Here is a 21895-nt window from a genome sequence, read left to right on the forward strand (position 1 = left end):
AGTTCGTCCCCACGTTCGGCGAGAGATTTATTTCTCAGAGTCAACTTTGTGTGCAGACTCTCCTCGGTGTCCGAACACCCCCGCAAGCACAAGACCAAGTGCGCACGAAAAAGATCCTGTAATCCATGTCAGAGTTCGGTGGGTTATAGAAACACGAAAATACCCAGCATGCCGTGGGAGTTTCAGCCCATGAACGAACAAACAAATAAATAGACCACAGCTTTAACGGGTTTTCCCAGGACGGATGTGTGTCGGCGCGGGACAGTGGTATAAAAGCTCTTGTCACAATCTCCACCAACAACCAGCGTAACTGCTACTTATTACACCTCGCAAAAGCGTTGCTTTACGATAAGTGCAGCTGTCTACTCGCTACGCAAGGAATAACCTCAGTTTTGTGAAAGAGCATCGTTGTAAAAGCGATAAAGAGGAACGCGAAGAAGGCCAAGGGGGGGAGGGAAAGACAAGAACAAGAAGAAGAAAAAGAAGAACAATTATACGAAGACGACGAAGCAAAAAACAACAAACTTGGAAGCAAACACAGTCCCCTTTTCGTTCCGTCTGTGTAGCAGCATATCAGTGATACGAACATAAACGGTTCCAACGGTGTTGAGTTTGGGGACTACTTTCAAAACGGATAAGAAAACCAGAGAAGAAGGCAGGTCCAACAACTCTGACAATCCACAACGCCGACAGTTCCACGGACTTGAGACCAGTGCTCAGCGACGCCAGCTTCTCTGAGCCGAGACTGTCCCCCGCCAAACCAAGGTGTCCCACAGAACCATGGCCGCTGTGGAAGAGCTCACAGTCGCACTCCGCCGGAGGGGACTCTCTGACGGCCGTCTGGTCAAGGTCCGAGATGGGTCACGCCACAAATTGTATGTGGCTGTCAGAAACAGTGGCGACAGTACCTCGGCCGGCTCTGCCGAGGAGAGCGAGGAATACGTGCCTGATGTGCACCCAGAAAAGGTGCCGAAGGTATCCAGTCTGACTGTCAGGATTCCGGTGAAAGAGCACGTCCCAGCTACGTTTAAGACCGGGCTGCCCCTTTCATCAAAACGTACTCTTTCAGGGCAAAACATATCAAGAGAAACAACGTTCTATGCAAATTCTCCTGCAGTGAAACAAGTCAACACACGGACTTTACCGAGAGAGACGGTATTTGTGAGTGTCAACGAGGCAGAAGCCCCTGGACACAACGTCGAGAGTGTCAGCAAGACTTTAGAACCCGAGAAACTGTGTCATGGAAGACCGAGACCAAACTCGGAACCCATCTTCAGTCTCCGTGCCGCGGACAGTCCGTACAACAACCAATTCTTGTACGTCTGCCAGGAACCTGCCGGTACCTTCTGCCTGAAGATGGGTCATGTTGACCCCAGGGAGGAGGGAGCGGGCCTGTTTCGTTGCCAGAGACAAATGCGCGAATCTGACATGAACATGGTGTACGCCTTCACCAACCTGAAGAGCAGCTTGACGATGGGAGTGCACCCCGGTGCGAGTGGTGCCGTGGTGACACTGATGGTAAGTGTGGTTGTTTCATAAACATACGGACTTTTTGTCTGATATTATATCTAAACAACGAAGTGACTGGTAAGATGAACAAAGTTAAAAAAAAAAACCCAAAGGAATACTGTACTCACCGATACAAGAACGAGACAAGACGGTACGAATTTTCGCTTTTGGAAGCTTCATCAGGAAAAACAAGAACACAAAAGACAACAAAAAGCAGACGCAACACGGAACGAACAAGGTTTGAAAGAAAATCCGATATTATATTACAAGAACGACAATAGAGATCAACTTAAAGGTGTCGTTTTTCCTGCGTACACGATCATGTTCATATTCTTATAATCACAGATCTGTTCAGGCTTGCAGGGGGAATTCGAGCATCCCTTATCTTGGACATATACTCAACATCAATAGCGTTGCTGCATTCTGTGCGTAGTGGGATTACTTTTGTTGCTGATGTAACCCCCCCCCCCCTTTCGTGTGTACACGCAAGCACAAGACCAAGTGCGCACGGAAAAGATCCTGTAATCCATGTCGGAGTTCGGTGGGTTATGGAAACACGAAAATACCCAGCATGCCTACTCAACAAAAGCGGAGTGAAGCTGACTATGAGTATAGTGTGGGGAACCCAAATGGGCAAACGAGCTCACACGTAACCAGAACATTCTGGAACGCTGAAGAAGAAGAAGAAGTTGCTGATTTAATTTAGCAGATAATCATAGGTGTCTGCATGTCTGTGTGTCTCCCTATTATTCCAGCGTCGCGGACGACGCTGGTATCTGCGGTCGGGAAGACTTTCCACGAATTTGCCACAGGGCGCCGCCATGTTTTCTGTGCTCGACTGCGAGCAGACCACAGGCACATTACACCCAAAATTCTTGTCGGCATACACAGACGCAACATAGCATATACAGACAATAACACCCACAACACTTCAACTGCATATGAAAGGAATAAAAATAAATCCGCAAAGGCAGTCGCGCACAATACACCAGTTAGAAAAACAAGGAGTACCAAAGCGGCGTGCAGAAACTAAACTGACTCGGAGACTGAGAAGAAACATTTATCACACGATGTGGATAGCAAACATTAAAATAAAACAGATAAGTCAAGCAAAAAATAAACACAAATATCGAAAACACAATAAACAAAGGTAAAGAAAACAAAAAGAGATGCTTGCCGACAGTCAGTGTGTGTGTGCGTGGTTTGCCGTGTGCGTCAGCGGTGTGTGTGTGTGTGTGTGTGTGTGTGTGTGTGTGTGTGTGTGTGTGCGTGCGCGTGCATGCGTGCGTAGGCTACGTTCTTGCGTGTGTGCGTTCGAATGAGAAAGAAGAGAGAGAGAGGATTGAACAATGAGGTCACGTTCTCTGTCACATGAATACATATACACACACTGAAGGCTACTTCGGACACGAACACTTGCCAACAACTGTGGTTGGACATGCTTTTGAAATGTAATATTTTTTCGACATGATTTCTGGACATACGAATCCCGCTGTGTTGCCTACTGATGTTGCGAATGATGAAGGTTTTGAGTTGACTGACCTTGAGGAGGGATTGCATCAGGCGTTTATCGTCTCAAATTATATCCTTGCTACTTTTCAGGAGTCAACTATTGCCATTCATGGTAACTTGGATAGTCAATGTTTTTATTTGTTTGATTCCCATCAAAGAAACAGAAATGGTAACCATTCTTCAAATGGCGCTGCAGTTTTGATGTCATCAAGTTAATTCCTTTGCAGAATTGATTGATTTTCTCAAAAGCCATTATCAATGTGTTTATCAATTAACACCTGTTCATTTCTGTCCAACTGCAATGCAAACTCAATGTGGAGGAAACAAGGATTCATTACAAACAAGTCATCCCTGTACATCAACAGATTTATGTACCTCAATCAATACTGCTAGTATGAGTGACAGGAATCTAAAAGAAAAAACAACCAAACGCAAATGTACTACTACTTCTACGACTCGTTTGAATGTAAAACAGAAATGTAACACTATCTGTGACAATGACGGTTCTACGACTCGTTTGAAGGACAGTATAGATCGAACCTTAACTCACAACTACGACAATTGGTGTCAGACTTTTTTGAACAGGAAAATATGCCTCTGTTCAACAGTAACCAAAACATGGAAGATGTTTTTGAAACTTTACAGAAATGTAACACTAGCCTATCTGTGACAATGTTGCTTTTGAATTGAACCCACATTTGTTGAACAGGAGAGAATGTTCCTGTTCAACAGTGCCCAAAACACTGAATCTGACGTTTTTGAATCTTTTCTGTCATCTAACTGAATCTGACGTTTTTGAATCTTTTCTGTCATCTAACCCAATTGCTCATGACTTCATCGATCTTGAACATGCCTACTTTTCAAAGAAAGACAGACAAAAGCGAAATCTGCATGTTAGCCATCTGCCTGAAATGGTCAATGCACTTTTGTAAAATTGTCACAGCTGTTATGCACTTTTGTGAAATGGTCAGTGCTGTTGTGCACTTATGCAAAACTTGGTGCTGTGCTGTTAACATTTGAACAAAATGCATTTTGTTCAAATGTTTAGTGCAACTTGCTACTATATAATCGCTGTATGCGCTTTGTGGTAATAATGCACTGTTGTGAAAAGTTTGCGCTAAATGTTGGCACTATGCATCATTGTTAGAGCACCCTCCTGTAGATGCACCATGCTGAAAAATGTACTTATGAATGAATCAAGCATTGACTGAAATAAACAATTTATATATCCAGCACAACATGCAATTCATTAACTTTTGACCCTAACCTTTAACACTTCCCAAAATAAATCTTTGGTGGACATTGCATCGACGCTGTTCATTTTGAATGAACATTTTTCTTGTGTCTCTCTGCTATCTGTCTCATCAAACAAGAAGGGCTAGTTAATGCATTGGAATGTTTGAGTTTTGACGAAGCAAGACATTTTCTTTCGAAAACGAACCTTTTTTGTTTTCATTCTGGATTTTGGATTGATTGTCTGAATGTCTCTGTCTGTCTGTCTGTCTGTCTGTTTGGTTGTCTCTCTCTGTGTCTCTGTCTCTGTGTATATGTGTCTCTCTGTGTCTCTCTCTCTTTGTCTCTATCTCTGTCTATCTCTGTCTCTCTCTGTCTGTCTGTCTGTCTGTCCGGCTGTCTGTCTGTCTGTCTGTCTCTCTCTCTCTCTCTCTCTCTCTCTCTCTCTTGATGCTCTCTCAATTGCACCCTTGCTTTCCCCCGATCTGATAATAGACGGACAATTTCATTTTCATTCATATCACAACTTCTACTTTCTGTTTCGACCACAATCCTCACAACTTCTACTTTTGGTTTTCGCTGTAAATCCCCTGCCTAGCCTCTATAAATTGACTTTCTATGCCATTTTGAACGATCTCAGTCACTATCTATTTTTCGATCAAATGCCGTCAAAAGATGCTCGAGTTTGTTTTCGCAACAATGTTCATTAAGTGGATTTACAAACAATAAAACCACTGTAATCCGGAAAATCTCTTAATTCGCTGAATAACAATGGGTTTTTCCATACGTTAGATCGGGAAAGCCATATCTAGCATCATACAGAATTGTCCATAAACCTAAAAATACACAGATCCTTACAAACTGATTATAAAAGTGCCAAATCATCCACTCGCAAAGTTGACATGGGAGTGCCACAGGGCTCAGTAATAGCACCACTGCTGTTTAGCATTATGCTGCATGACATATCGACAGTTAAAACACATGGAACCGAACTGACACTTTATGCGGATGATATCGCTCTATGCAAAGAGTATCGAAACAAAACCTGTAAAACAGAACACAATTCTCTAAAGAGTGGCAAACAGCTATAGATAACATTGCAAACTATATGCGGGAGAATGGCTTCACTCTCTCTGCCGAGAAAACTGTATTCGTTGTCTTTACAACCCGAAAAATGGAAGATCGAGAAAAGATACAGTTCTCACTAGATAAATCTGTTGTCTCACCTAGTCAGCAGGTGAAATATCTGGGCGTACTTTTCACCTCAAATAGACTATGGACTGCTCATTTAAAGTAAAGCAAATAAGACCATCAACCTTCTTAAAATACTGGCTGCCCAACCATGGGCAAAGTGCCCAGTTATTCTAACTTACAAGATATATTAACGTCCTACAGGCATAGATTGTTGGCCTCTTAAGGACAGGACTGGGGTAATATGATAGTAAAAACAAGAGGCGAAGCCTTCAAGGCTCACGTAAGAAATCGACAAACAGTAACACAAACTCAATCACTCCGTCACACATACACACACACAGTACACACACACACACACACACACACACACACACACACACACACACACACACACACACACACACACACACACACACACACACAGAAAGAGCATAGGTGAAACTGTGCAAGAAAGCGAGACACTAGATCTAGATCTGTCTGTCTGCATGCAGCCTACTTACATGGACACGACTGCCAACTAGTCTCGGCCCGCTCAAAATAACAATCACCGAGACTTTCAGTAATTCCATCGCGTGACGTCTAACCCTCGTACGTCATAATGTGACGTCAATGTAATATGACGTCTTCAAATGTTAAAGTTTCTACCACAGACATACATACATACGCACGCACGCACGCACGCACGCACGCACGCACAGACAGACAAAAGTTAGCATCGCATAGGCTACACTTACGTGAGCCAAAAACCAAGTTGCGTAAGGCAAAAATACAACATTTAGTCAAGCTGTCGAACTCACAGAATGAAACTGAACGCAATGCAATTTTTCAGCAAGACCGTATACTCGTAGCATCTAGCATCGTCAGTCCACCGCTCGTGGCAAAGCGGGCAGTGAAATTGACAAAAAGAGCGGGGTAGTAGTTGCGCTGAGAAGGATACCACGCTTTTCTGTACCTCTCTTCGTTTTAACTTTCTGAGCGTGTTTTTAATCCAAACATATCATATCTATATGTTTTTGGAATCAGGAACCGACAAGGAATAAGATGAAAGTGTTTTTAAATTGATTTCGAAAATTTAATTTTGATCATAATTTATATATTTTTAATTTTCAGAGCTTGTTTTTAATCCAAATATAGCATATTTATATGGGTTTTTTTTAATCAGAAAATGATGTAGAATAAGATGAACGTAAATTTGGATCGTTTTATGAAAATGTTTTTTTTTAAATTTTCAGATTTTTAATGACCAAAGTCATTAATTAATTCTTTAAGCCACCAAGCTGAAATGCAATACCGAAGTCCGGCCTTCGTCGAAGATTGCTTTACAAAAATTTCAATCAATTTGATTGAAAAATGAGGGTGTGACAGTGCCGCCTCAACTTTTACAAAAAGCCGGATATGACGTCATCAAAGGTATTTATCGAAAAAAAGAAAAAAAGTCCGGGGATATAATTCCCAGGAACTCTCATGTCAAATTTCACAAGAAAAATGTTCATTCAAAATGAACAGCGTCGATGCAATGTCCACCAAAGATTTATTTTGGGAAGTGTTAAAAGGTTAGGGTCAAAAGTCAATGAATTGCATGTTGTGCTGGATATATAAATTGTTTATTTCAGTCACTGCTTGCTATGAATTGATCAAATAGCCACAAGAAAAAACAAGTCGCGTAAGGCGAAATTACTACATTTAGTCAAGCTGTGGAACTCACAGAATGAAACTGAACGTAGTCCGCCGCTAGTGCAAAAGGCAGTGAAAGTGACGAGCCTGTTTGGCGCGGTAACGGTTGCGCTGTGCTTCATAGCACGCTTTACTGTACCTCTCTTCGTTTTAACTTTCTGAGCGTGTTTTTAATCCAAACATATCATATCTATATGTTTTTGGAATCAGGAACCGACAAGGAATAAGATGAAATAGTTTTTAAAACGATTTCGGAAATTTAATTTTGATCATAATTTTTATATTTTTAATTTTCAGAGCTTGTTTTTAATCCAAATATTATACGTTAATTGGATCTGTGATCCAAACATGGCTTTTGGTCAATCGAGATGGAAGTTTATTCCACAAGCCCGTAGGGCGAGTGGAATAAACTGCCATCGAGATTGACCAAAAGGCATGTTTGGATCACAGATCCAATTAACATATATATCTCGACATTCACTGGTCTTAGGGTTTTTGTTTTCAAAGAAGAAAGAAACTTGCTTGAACACGGACCACTTCTCCGAGCAAAATCAACAAACCTAATCACTCGCATTCCACTTCAAGGTCTCGGCCAACCAAGACTATGGCATACTCGTAGCAAAGCCGCCGAATGGTACCGTAAACCAAGAATAGTGACGTAAGAGAATAGAATGTCGTCTTTTGATTTGGAACGTGACGTGTTTCAGAACTTCTTCTGGACAACTCGGATGGTCTTCTGCGTAGTGGTTGGCACGAGATTCTTTTTCTTCTTCGACAGTTCATCCTCCGATACTGTAGCAAAACGTTTCATCTTTTTTTCACTTTCGAGTATGCGGACGACTGAACTTGACCGCTAAAAAGTCCTTTCGGTATTATTACGCCGAGTCTGAACATGAGGTCTGAACATTGTTTTTAGGCAGGATCTAGGTGAAAGCGAGGCTGTTCTTATTTCTGTGTACAGTCGAGAGAGAGAGAAATACATGTCGAGACATAACATATTTATATGTTTTTAGAATCAGAACACAATAAAGAATAAGATGAACGTAAATTTGGATCGTTTTATAAAGAATTTTTTTTTTTTAACAATTTTCAGATTTTTAATGACCAAAGTCATTAATTAATTTTTAAGCCACCAAACTGAAATGCAATACGGAAGTCCGGCCTTCGTCGAAGATTGCTTGGCCAAAATTTCAATCAATTTGATTGAAAAATGAGGGTGTGACAGTGCAGCCTCAACTTGTACAAAAAAGCCGGATATAACGTCATAAAAGACGTTTATAAAACAAAAAAAAAAAACGTCCTGGAATATCATTCCCAGGAAGTCTCATGTCAAATTTCATAAAGATCGGTCCAGTAGTTTAGTCTGAATCGTTCTACACACACACACACAGACAGACACACACAGACACACACAGACACACACACACACACACACACACACACACACACACACACACACACACACACACACACACACACACACACACACACGCACACGCACATACACCAAGACCCTCGTCTCGATTCCCCCCTCTATGTTAAGACATTTAGTAAAAACTTTTTAATTAAAAAATAGAGCTTGTTTGAAACAGGTAGAAAGGAAGAGTTGATATTGCAATATCTGTACGTGGGAATGTGGTGAAAAAGAGTGCTAAAAGTAGTAAGTCGGCCTCAGATCCATTTCAAATATTTATTGCAGAAAAACAAAATACAAATTAAAAACAAAACCACAGAACCATTACCAGGTGTCATAGGAATGTTTGAAAACAATAGTTTTAATTTTACACTGTAAATACAGGAATCAGAATTAAACACCTCAAATTTGCACATGCATAATGAATCACCTGGAATTGCAACAGGGAGATACTGAAGTAATTGGAAACAAACACTTGAAATTGACAGAGAAACAATTGAAAATATATTACTGACATGAGCGTACAATATTTTAATGGAAGTGCATTTTTAGCACGAAGCATCCGCAGGAGGATGCACTAACAATTACATAGTGCCACAAAATGTGTACGGACATTTCACAACCGTGCATTATTAGCACAGAACACATACATGGGGGCGCACAAAACATTATTGTACCATGATGATGATCGGGATTGTTGAAGATCTTTTCTTGTGCAAGGCGCCCCTGTATGACCGCAACTGATCCAACCGGCCGCATCTGAACAAACGACGTCGAAACGGCGCGAAACACGTCCTCTCGGTTGGTCTCGGATTGACTCGGCTCCTCTCGGTCTTTTTTTTTGTGTGTCTTTTTTTCTTTTCCTTATGGTCGGAGTGGTATATTTATGTACATCTTAGATTAAAAAAACACACCCGAAAGCTGTGTTTAATCGTTTCGCGTAAATTGTACATTTTTTTCAGCTTTGAAATTGTTTTGGCTTGGAGAGTCAGCGCGCTTTGGCTTGGAGACTAATTCTCCACAGGCACGTTCTTCCCAACCACAGATACCAGCGTCGTCCGCGACGCTGGAATAAAGATCGGTCCAGTAGTTTACTCTGAATCGCTCTACACACACACACACACACACAGACACACACACACACACACACACACACACACACACACACACACACACACACACACACACACACCTCGACCCTCGTCTCGATTCCCCCTCTATGTTAAAACATTTAGTCAAAACTTGACTAAATGTAACAAGTCGCGTAAGGCGAAAATACATTTAGTCAAGTAGCTGTCGAACTCACAGAATGAAACTGAACGCAATGCAACGCAGCAAGACCGTATACTCGTAGCATCGTCGGTCCACCGCGCACGGCAAAGGCAGTGAAATTGACAGGAAGAGCGGGGTAGTACTTGCGCTGAGAAGGATAGCACGCTTTTCTGTACCTCTCTTTGTTTTAACTTTCTGAACGTGTTTTTAATCCAAACATATCATATCTATATGTTTTTGGAATCAGGAACCGACAAGGAATAAGATGAAAGTGTTTTTAAATTGATTTGAAAAATTTAATTTTGATAATAGTTTTTAATATATTTAATTTTCAGAGCTTGTTTTTAATCCGAATATAACATATTTATATGTTTTTGGAATCAGCAAATGATGGAAAATAAGATGAACGTAAATTTGGATCGTTTTAGGAAAAAATAATTTTTTTTACAATTTTCAGATTTTTAATGACCAAAGTCATTAATTAATTTTTAAGCCACCAAGCTGAAATGCAATACCGAAGTCCGGGCTTCGTCGAAGACTACTTGACCAAAATTTCAACCAATTTGGTTGAAAAATGAGAGCGTGACAGTGCCGCCTCAACTTTCACAAAAAGCCGGATATGACGTCATCAAAGACATTTATCAAAAAAAGGAAAAAAATGTTCGGGGATATCATACCCAGAAACTCTCATGTCAATTTTCATAAAGATCGGTCCAGTAGTTTGGTCTGAATCGCTCTACACGCACGCACACACGCACGCACACACGCACACACATACACCACGACCCTCGTTTCGATTCCCCCTCTATGTTAAAACATTTAGTCAAAACTTGACTAAATGTAAAAAGGAAGCGAGATAAACCTGGTCTGGTGTACTGTCCAGCACACGTGAACGTGCCTGGCAACGAGAGAGCAGACAAAGCCGCCAAAGAAGCTGCCCAAGGTAAAGGCGCCTCGAGGTAGACCTGCCATTGTCTGCTTCTGAGATCAGTAGCCTTACAGACTCTCTTCTCTGGAGAGAATGGAAGAACAAATACATGCACACGGCTGTAGGCTCTGGCTGGCTCATTCGGGAAGCCCCATCAAAACAGATGAACACCTATAATGCATGCCCAGGTGTAATAAAAAAAAGAATTAACCGCAGAAGGGCAGAAGCTGGGAACTACCAATTTCTAGAGCTTAAATGCACCTGTCAATCCGACCTCAGCATTGCTCATTTGACTTTGGAGTGTGATCTGAACTCACGTCACTTTCAACCCCTGACTCAGTTTATAAACCGGCGAACAGAAATATCCTGCCAAATACCCCAAATGAAAAATTAAGCTATCTTTTAAGTTTTAATAAAAACCTTGGGTGGCAAGGTTCCAAACTTATCGCTAGACTTGTGCACACGCACCCACTTGGTCCCTGGATATGAAGAGACATTACTGCAACTATAACGCCATTACTTCTCATAGCTACTTTATATTCTTTATTAGAACCTTTAAGAATACCCTTTTATATCCAAGTATCTCTTATTACCACTTTTAAATAGATGAGCGAGACTCGTGTGCGGAGGGTGGGAGGGTGGTGAACCACTGTACATAAAGGGAAAGTTTGTGTGCTCGTCTGTGTGTGTTTTTAATCTAAGACAAATGTCGCCAATGATTTTAAAGATTGACGTTAAATAAACGATTTTATCATCAACTAAAGTCTTTTTCAAAAACTATAGTCTGTTTCAAAGACTTTCAGCAATTTTCAACATTATAAATCGAGAAAACTAGACACATCGAAAGAAATTTAGTGCACAAAACAGTTTTCCTGATCACAAATCATTGTGTGAAACTTTCTTTACAATTTTCTTTCATGAGGTGTACGTATTTTACAGTTGGCCAGGCGTGTCCCCTGTTTTGAGTGAACACTGTTTTCGTGGTGCACTACCTGTGTTTTTAAAAAGATACAAACAAAATACACAGCGGCCGTAATTTCTCTTTATTTGAATGAATTTCAACTTCACAAAGATTGTTATATAGTGTTTTCATTCTGGATTTTGGATTGATTGTCTGAATGTCTCTGTCTGTCTGTCTGTCTGTCTGTCTGTCTGTCTGTCTGTCTCTCTCTTGATGCTTTCTCAATTGCACCCTTGCTTTCTCCCCGATCTGATAATAGACGGACAATTTCATTTTCATTCATATCACAACTTCTATTTTCTGTTTCGACCACAATCCTCACAACTTCTACTTTTGGTTTTCGCTGTAAATCCCCTGCCTCTATACATTGACTTTCTATGCCATTTTGAACGATCTCAGTCACTATCTATTTTTCGATCAAATGCCGTCAAAAGATGCTCGAGTTTGTTTTCACAACAATGTTCATTAAGTGGATTTACAAACGAAAGAAATTTAGTGCACAAAACAGTTTTGCTGATCACAAATCCTTGTGTGAAACTTTCTTTTCAATTTTCTTTCATGAGGTCTACGTATTTTACTGGGAATAGCTAGGCGTGTCCCATGTTTTGAATGAACACTGTTTTCGTGGTGCACTTACCTGTGTTTTTAAAAAAATACAAAAAAATACACAGCGGCCGTAATTTCTCTTTATTTGAATGAATTTCAACTTCACAAAGATTGTTATAGAGTGCAGATTAAAAAAAAAAATCAATGCATGAAGAATTTGAAAAAACAGTTGGTTATACCAGGGACCTATATTTCTAATATAGGTCTATGGTTATACCTACCTACTGTTGTGTTTGTAATGGGTGTGTGTGACGCTGTGTTGAATTCCCAAGGACTGTGCTGTTTGTGTAATGCGCCCTTCACCCTTGTGAGGGCAGTGGCAGTCTTTGCAACTGTGCAACACAATCATGTGCCGTTTGTTTCAAATGAAAGCCAGCGTGTGGATTGTTTAAGCCTTCATTAAACGCACGCTAGGGCTTTAAAAAAATCTTTCAGCAGACAGCTTTGCATTTCAAAAGACAAAAAGCTCACCATCCCAGATCTAGCCAGGCTTTTACATACGATAAGCCTCGACGAATATCTAATCGTTTACCAGATGGTTGACACGATGATTTGCATGATGGTTTACATGATGGTTTGCACGACAGTTAAAATGATGGTTTACACGATGGTTTATATGATGGTTTACATGATGGTTTGCACGACAGTTAAAATGATGGTTTACACGATGGTTTATATGATGGTTTACAGGATGGTTTACACAATGGTTTACACGATGGTAGACGTGGTGGTTTACAGGATGGTTTACATGATAGTTTACACGATGGTTTAAATGATGGTTTACATGGAGGTTTAAACAATGGTTTATATGATGGTATAAATGATAGTTTACAGGATGGTTTACATGGTGGTTCACATGGTGGTTAACTGGATGGTTAATAGGATGGTTTACATGATAGTTTACACGATGGTTTACGTGATAGTTTACACGAAGGTTAAAGGCACAGTAAGCCTCCCGTAAACCATCACAGATACGGTCAGTACAAACACACAGTACAAACACCCTTTTATTTAAACACTCACCGATTGAGAACATCCTAGGTGCCCTACGTAAAGAGCGAACAATTTTCAAAGAATTTATTTTTGCGTGGTTTATCTTACCCCTGAGCCATCGTGAACCCGTGTGATCCAGTTTCCCTTTTTCACTATGTAGTCGTCAGTTAGTCATCTGAATGCGACTCGATGTGAGCTTATCTACAATAGCACGTTTTTATGCACGAAACAAACGGCTGTGGTTCACAAGAACTCTAGCGATGGCTTTTGACTGTTGAGAGGAACGGCGATAAACCGTCGTCTGCTACGACCCTTGCGTGACCCTGCTTCCGGGCTTTTCTTTTTTCAAACTTTCACAACTTCGAATTGTAGGCTACTGATCTTGTCTTGATGAAAAAAGAATTCTTTTATGATTAAAGAATGTTTGTGTAACAAGCTGTCAATTTATTATTTAGATTTTAAAAGTTAGGTCTAGCGCAAAAACGCACCACGGTCCAAAAACATTCTGATAAGCATCGATCCACGGCTATGGCCAGTTTACATCGATAGAATGAGACCCGAAGGGAAGTAACTCATTTTTGACCTGAGTTCAGGATGGGTCCAAAAAGTGTTCGAGACAATCTGCAAAATTAATTCTTCAAAAATTGCTCGCTCTTTACGTAGGGCACCTAGGATGTTCCCGTTTGGTGAGCGTTCAAATGGAAGGGTGTTTGTACTGTGTGTAAAAGCCTGACAGTATCTGTGATGGTTTACGGGAGGCTTACTGTCCGGGCGTGATTTCCGGTATTGAATATTCATAACAGCCGTCCAGCACCAAAACGAGGCTCCATTGTTGCAGAGGAGTAGGCTAAGTCCACGAAAATAAATTCTTTGAAAATTTCTCACGCTCGACAGAAAGCAGCCAGGATGTTCCCGTTCGGTGAGCGTTCAAATGGAAGTATGCTTGTACTGTATGTAGACGCTCGGGGAGCTCTGTGATGGTTTAGGGGAGGCTTACTGTGCCTTTAACATTATGGTGTGCATGATGGTTCACATGTTGGTTTGCATTATGGTTTACAGGATGGTTTACACGATGGTTTACGTATTGATTTACATGACGGTTTAAATGATGGTTTATATGTTGGTTTAAATGATGGTTCACATGATGGTTTAGATGCTGGTTTAAATGATGGTTCACATGATGGTTTAGATGCTGGTTTAAATGATGGTTCACATGATGGTTTAGATGCTGGTTTAAATGATGGTTCACATGATGGTTTAGATGCTGGTTTAAATGATGGTTCACATGATGGTTTAGATGCTGGTTTAAATGATGGTTCACATGATGGTTTAGATGCTGGTTTAAATGATGGTTCACATGATGGTTTAGATGCTGGTTTAAATGATGGTTCACATGATGGTTTAGATGCTGGTTTAAATGATGGTTCACATGATGGTTTAGATGCTGGTTTAAATGATGGTTCACATGATGGTTTAGATGCTGGTTTAAATGATGGTTCACATGATGGTTTAGATGTTGGTTTAAATGATGGTTCACATGATGGTTTAGATGCTGGTTTAAATGATGGTTCACATGATGGTTTAGATGCTGGTTTACATGATGGTTCACATGTTGGTTTAGATGCTGGTTTACAAGATACAGTGGAACCTGTCTAAAGAGACCACCCAAGGTGGTCTGTATGGACAGGGTTGCCAACACCCCACCCCAAAAACACAGATAAAAGAATTGATTAAGAACGCAAACACTGAAGCAGGAAAAGTTTTCTTTATTAAGCATATCTGGTCATCGCCGTGTGTAAAAAGCTTGTTTTCTTTTTTTCTTATCTGCGAAATCAGTGTTAATCCCGAATTTATGATTCTTAGTAACACAGAGGGCAAAATAGAGGATAAGTTCACCCAGCCCTTTCACGGAGGACATATCACATACTTTAAAACTGACGATTTCACCTTGACAAAAGTCAATGTGTGCAATCAATGGCAGGATTGTCAGTGTGTGAATCTGACGCACGGATATGTCTGTTCAAGTTCCGATGCCTAAATAGCAATGATAACTGCTGCATCCGCATGACATTATTTTCAGACACGAAGACCCGGGCCAGCACCATTAAGGACGGCAAACTGCAATTGGAATGTTTCCCGTTGGAGCTATATTAGCTCTGCGCGAAACACATTGTTTTACATGCACGGTCATTGAAGAAAAATCCTGCCTTGTAAAATTTTAATATGCAGACGTCTGTGAACAGTCAAGGTGAAGGCATTGCAACCTGAAGATACCCAAACTGCATAATGAGTTCTCCCTTCCAGGGGAATTCCCATCGCACTTACCCTTCTTGCGAGGGTGGAGGGAGGAGAAGGGGGGGAGGGGAGGGGAGAAAGGTACCAGTTTTGTTGCTACCAGTGTGCAGTCTGGGGCATACACGGTTTGATAGTCTAAACAGTGCATGCGAAACATAACATACACAGGAAATGACGAGGTCAGGTCGTGCGACCACGGTCTCATTTACCGTGTTTATATATATAATATCCAATTCAAACAGCCAACTTTTTGCAAGCACAGACTAGCAGCTGCTATGGACTCGAGCAGCGCATGACTGACCGCTCCTCTTCTTCTACTTTTCATTTCAACGCTAGTTGTTGTTGTTGTTGTTGTTGTTGTTGTTGTTGTTGTTGTTGTTGTTGTTGTTGTTGTTGTTGTTGTTGTTGTTGTTGTACATGATGATGGCTTTTTTCAGTAATCGTTCCCCTTTTACATCATCATCTTCATCTTCATCAGTCTTCAACATCATCGTCATCATCATCTTCTCTTCACTGTTTACTCCTTCAGTCACATTCTGGAACACCCTGACATACCCTCGAAAACACACTCTTACCCCCCCCCCCCCCCCCATACACACACACGCGCACACACACACAAACGAACGAACGCACGCACGCACGCACACACACACACACACACACACAAACAAACACACACGCACACAAACACACACACGCACAAACAAACACAGATACACTGTGACACACACACCCACACACACTCACGCACGTACACATACACGCACGTACACACACACACACACACAAACATACACACACTCACCAGGGCCGGACTAGGCGAAGAGGAGGGGGGGGGTTGCCAGTGGTGGCCCAGGGGGATGTCCCCCCTGGCGGCAGGGGCGGATCAGTTCATTTTATGACTGGTTTTTTTCAAAAGTATATTGTGAAGATATGGGTGTGAAGGCGCGAAGCGCCGAACCGACGGCGCGAAGCGCCTAGCTTGCTAGGGGGGTCCGGGGGCATGCCCCCCCGGAAAATTTTGAAAAAAAGGATGCAAAATGGTGCAATCTGGTGCATTCTGAGGATGATCATTACCAGTTTCAGGCAGCAGATTTTGTCACTGATTAATACCCCAAAAATTGAAACTCAATGTAAAATAAAGAAATGCATACCTCATTCAATATTTTTATTTTTTGGCTGGGGGGGGGGGTCCGGAAACGCTAGAACCCCCCCCCCCCCCCCTCCTCGTTGTGGGGGTCAGGGGGCGAAGCCCCCTGAAGCTGACGGGTAGGTCATATTCTGAGATAGGAAAATGGTCGCTCCTTGCATGAAACGGCATAAAATAAGCAATAATAAAAAAAAAAATTAAATAAATAAGGTACATGTTTAGGCTAGGGGGGGGGTTGCGCAACCCCCATAACCCCCCCGGTAGTCCGGCCCTGCTCACACACACACACATACACACGCACACACACAAACACACACACACACAGACACACACACACACACACACACACACACACACACACACACACACACACACACTTAATAATTATTGGGCTCGCGGGAATCCGCAGCCACGGTGAACGTGACCAGACGAGGCCGCGTGCAATTATAGCAACAATAGAATTAGAAGACCTTGGGGGTTCCACTGACTATGTTTAGTGACAGGAAACTTCCTTATTAACCGTATGTTTATTAAACGGATTCTACTGTGACACAAACACACGATCATACAGCATAATTTAACACAAGTACACCGCTAAGATCAACTTATCACATGAGCATTTAAACAGCAGTAAAACAAAGAAAAAAGAAAATGTAACGTTTTATTCCTTGTGTGGCAATCTACTGATTGTATATAAGCTACTCACAAAAAGTTAAGGATCACTTGCACACAAACTCATAACTTTCCAAATAAGAAAGCCAATGCGTTGGTATTTGGCAAACGTTTAATTCAATGCTTTAGTGATAGCAATACAACATTTCCTTCAATTTCGAGCAATCATTTGGTCTGTACATTTTATCAAAGTGTGTACGTATCGAAAATTAATTTCACAAAGTCGTTGAAATCACAACACATGGCATTCAGATGCTCCCAAAAGTTCAGCAATGCGTGTAACCGCCCTGGCTGTTCTGGCACTCGACGCAGCGAGTCCTCATAGAGTTGACCAGGGTGGTGAAGATCCTTGTGGAAGCGCCTGCCACTCATCCTGCAGCATCTGGTAGAGGTGCTGGACATCCCTGGGAGGGGGGTGGTTGCTCCTCACTTTGTAATCCAACTCATCCCAGAGGTTCTCAATCGGGTTGAGATCGGGACTGCATGCTGGCCACTCCATTCTGTTGACGCCAGACTGCTGCAGGAAGTCGTTGACCACCCTTGCCCTGTGGGGGCGAGCGCTGTCATCCTGGTAGAAAGCCTGTGGTCACATCTGCTGCAGTGTAGGCACAGCCAGCGGTCGAAGGATCTCATCCCGGTATCGGAGGCCAGTCAGGTTACCCTTTACATGAAACAAGGGTGTTCTGTGGTGAAAGCTGAAGGCCCCCCAGACCATTACAGAACCTCCACCAAAGGCCACATTTTCTTGGACAGTGGCGTCAATGTAGCGTTCCCCTTGGCGCCTCCAGACCCTCAGTCGGTCGTCGTTGTGGTTCAGGGTGAAGCGTGATTCATCACTGAACAGGACCTGGGACCGTTGCTGACGTGTCCACCTCACGTGACGTCTGCAGAAGGCGCGGCGTGCTGCCCTATGGGCTGGAGTTAAGCGTGGCCGTACAGCTCGGCGACGAGAACGGAGGTTAAACCCATGAAGGCGATTCCGTATGGTCTGCTGGCTGATGTTGGTGTTAGTAGCCACCCTCAGCTGCCTTCGAATAATGCTGGAAGAGGCTGTTCTTGTTTGCAAGGCTAGTCGTTCAATGAGACGATCTTCACGTGGAGTTGTCTTCTTTGGTCGCCCAGGTCTGCGTCTTTTCTGGACCCTCCCAGTGGCTGAGAAACGTTGAATCAGTCTGACAATGACCGAGATGGACACGTGAAGTCGCCTGGCCACTTCTCGCTTAGGGACACCATCTTGGAACCATGCAACAGCTCGTCCCCTCTCAAACTCGTTCAATTTTCGTCGTGGAGGCATTGTCAGATATTGCCTAATACTGGTGGTATGTCATCTCAAAAAGCCAAGCAAGTGACAGCATCTCACACATAAACAGCAGTGCTTGCACGTGCATAATGGGTTTTCCATGTGGCTTGTGCAATGTGTTCGGGCTGAACGGTCCAAAACAAGGTCCTTTTTCGCAAGTTTCCGCTTTGTCTTTTGTTTCCAAGCTCAGTAGTAGAGAATCCCGTGCAATTTTCCCACTAACACAACATCGCCCACTTACAGCTAAACAAGAATTCATAACAATTTTGGTTTGACTGAGAAATAAATAACAGTAGCGAACTGATTTTATTGAGCACCTGTTTTTTTTATAGTGATCCTCAACTTTTTGTGAGTAGTGTATTCGTTTCTATCGCACAGAGCCCGCCTGGTTCTCCGTTGCAAGACTCGGATCCCCGCGTGTTTGTGAGGGTCCCGTACCAAGGGCGAAGGGACGCCTTTCAGCTTCAGGCTACTGTCGGCAAAGGTGAGTTAACTGGATTTGTTTCTCTATGATTCGCATTTATGATTTATTCTCGCATCTTCTTTTTCTTCTCCTTCTTATCTCGCATCTTCTTTTTCTTCTCCTTCTCTCTCTCTCTCTCTCTCTCTCTCTCTCTCTCTCTCTCTCTCTTACAAATTAAGTAGAAGTGCAATGCCAAGGCACTGCATACCCCCAGCGAAGAACAAATCCGCTTTCTCTCTCTCTCTCTCCTTTCTCTCTCTCCTTTCTCTCTCTCTCTCTCTCTCTCTCTCTCTCTCTCTCTCTCTCTCTCTCTCTCTCTTAAAAATAAAACAAAACTTTTTCCATATTTTTTTCACGGTGTCCTAGCATGGCAGCTGTTCAGTTTTTCAAACAATTCTCTTCAGCCTTAAAGCTTCAGTTACTCTTGCGCACACGATCAAGTACACTGTCGAAGGCTTTCATATGGAATATGAGCATCATTTCACTCAGACACATACCAAGAATCAACGGCGTGTCTGTATTCTGTGCACAGTGGAACATTCTTGCTGAATGAATGTAGCAGATGAGCACAGGTGTGACGTAGGAAGTTCTACTGCCAACAAGCAAATAGCTGTGTGCCTACAGGAAGCAGCCAGGCTGTTGGTGCCAGTTGTGGAAATGAGTGAACAAGTCAATACTCTTTCCCCATGTAAAATGATGGGCAGGTCGGAGGTCGAATTATTCCTTACACGACTGGAATTGGTCACTCACTCACTCACTCGTTCAATAACTCGATCACTCATCCACTCAATTCACTCGCTCAACTCACTCGTTTGTCTCTCACTTGCTGTCACTGTGTGGGTCAGTTGTCATAACATGTATCCATCCAGCCATACATGTATCCATCCAGCCATACATGTATCCATCCATCCATGCATGTATCCATCCATCCATACATGTATCCATCCAGCCATACATGTATCCATCCAGCCATACATGTATCCACGAAGCAAATCACTGATTGTTCCCCCTGTTTTGCAGGTCTGTACATTGCGTACGAAGACGCAGGGAACATGACCGCGTCAAGCCGAGGTTCGCCTTTCACGGCAGGGGAGGGAACACCAGTGTGCACTTCAGAGAGCGACGTGTGAAGGAGTTATACAACTTGAACGAACTTCGCGTGGGATCTGTTCTTTTCACGGTTATGGGTCATTTCTTCTTACTTTTCATGCTTGAACGGGGATTTATGGGAGGTTTTCATCTGCTTTTAGAGTTCTTTTTTTTATTTAAAAAAAATTGTACATACCAATTAGATATCGTGTACTAACATTTTGAGCTGAACATTTCTTGTGTAATACATGTATAGATCTACTTCCCTATGGCCATCTCATTTTTGGCCTTTGTATTGTTCTGAAACGAAGTACTCCATCATTTGGGGGGGGGGGGGGGGGGGGGGTGGGGGGGGGGGGGTGATTTCCACGATGCCATCCATTTGTCTAGTTTCAGGATGTCATATCATGAATCAGTTAATTTTGTTTTCGGTGCACTAAAAAGCGGTTTGGTGTACTGTTCACTAAACCAAGTATTCCACAATGTGGGCCAAAATACCCCCCGCGGGTTAGGGGGAAGAATTTACTCGATGCTCCCCAGCATGTCGTAAGAGGCGACTAACGGATTCTGTTTCTCTTTTTACCCTTGTTAAGTGTTTCTTGTATATAATATAGTCAATTTTTGTAAAGATTTTAGTCAAGCAGTATGTAAGAAATGTTAAGTCCTTTGTACTGGAAACTTGCATTCTCCCAGTAAGGTAATACATTGTACTACGTTGCAAGCCCCTGGAGCAAATTTTTGATTAGTGCTTTTGTGAACAAGAAACAATTGACAAGTGGCTCTATCCCATCTCCCCCCTTTCCCCGTCGCGATATAACCTTCGTGGTTGAAAAACGACGTTAAACACCAAATAAAGAAAGAAAGAAAGGGCCAAAATATTCAATGTTGAAATGAAGTACCTACTGTGTAGGATAAAGTTCAGCATATTGAATTGACATACGTGATGCATTGTTTGCTCTGGATTTTGAATTGTATGTCTGTGCAGTTAGCAATGGAATAACGGAACATTATTTATATGTTTCGATGTCGCAGTATGTCTCATAACATAATCTTTTTACGGTTGCCTGTCACTCTGTTGTTTCTTATTTCGGTGTCATCACTTTTGCTTTTGATTGCGTAGATTCATGACTGTCATTTTCCCAAAGTAAGGCTCTAAGGGAGATAATTTGAACAATTCAACATTAACCTTGTGAGATTCTTGTCTTTGTAAATGTAACAAAGCCTAGGAATTATCATCCAGCTAATATACATCTCTTCTTGCTTCCTCTTTTGTGTAAATTGTTCCTATTTGTTAATTGAACGTTTTAATGAGACGTATGCTTATTTCCAATAATGATTTTCACTCGAAAAGAGTGTACAAAACGGCAATCATTTCTGCTATGGTCATCACAAATTAGAACGCATCTGTGTGTGTGTGTGTGTGTGTGTGTGTGTACGTGTGTGTGTGTGTGTGTGTGTGTGTGTGTGTGCGCGCGCGTGTATGTCTGTGTGTGTGTGTGTGTGTATCTCTCTCTCTCTCTCTTTCTCTCTCTCTCTCTCTCTCTCACTCTCCCTCTCTTTCTCTCTCTCTTTTTCTTTCTCTCTCTCCCTCTCTCTCTCTTTCTCTCTCTCTCACTCTCTCTCTCTCTCT

The 21895-nt window shown here is 42.1% G+C and overlaps 1 protein-coding gene across 1 annotated transcript; it reads left to right on the top strand.

The window, feature by feature from the left end:
• Positions 1–275: 275 nt before the first annotated feature.
• Positions 276–20579, top strand: LOC138946048 (uncharacterized). Its single transcript, XM_070317571.1, has 3 exons — positions 276–1518; positions 19092–19197; positions 20197–20579. Exons 1-3 carry the CDS (start codon positions 781–783, stop codon positions 20304–20306), a joined length of 954 nt encoding a protein of 317 aa, XP_070173672.1. The 5' UTR covers positions 276–780; the 3' UTR covers positions 20307–20579.
• Positions 20580–21895: the final 1316 nt, after the last annotated feature.

The sequence above is a fragment of the Littorina saxatilis genome, linkage group LG13 (assembly GCF_037325665.1).
Source record: "Littorina saxatilis isolate snail1 linkage group LG13, US_GU_Lsax_2.0, whole genome shotgun sequence".
Taxonomy (NCBI): Eukaryota; Metazoa; Mollusca; class Gastropoda; order Littorinimorpha; family Littorinidae; genus Littorina; species Littorina saxatilis.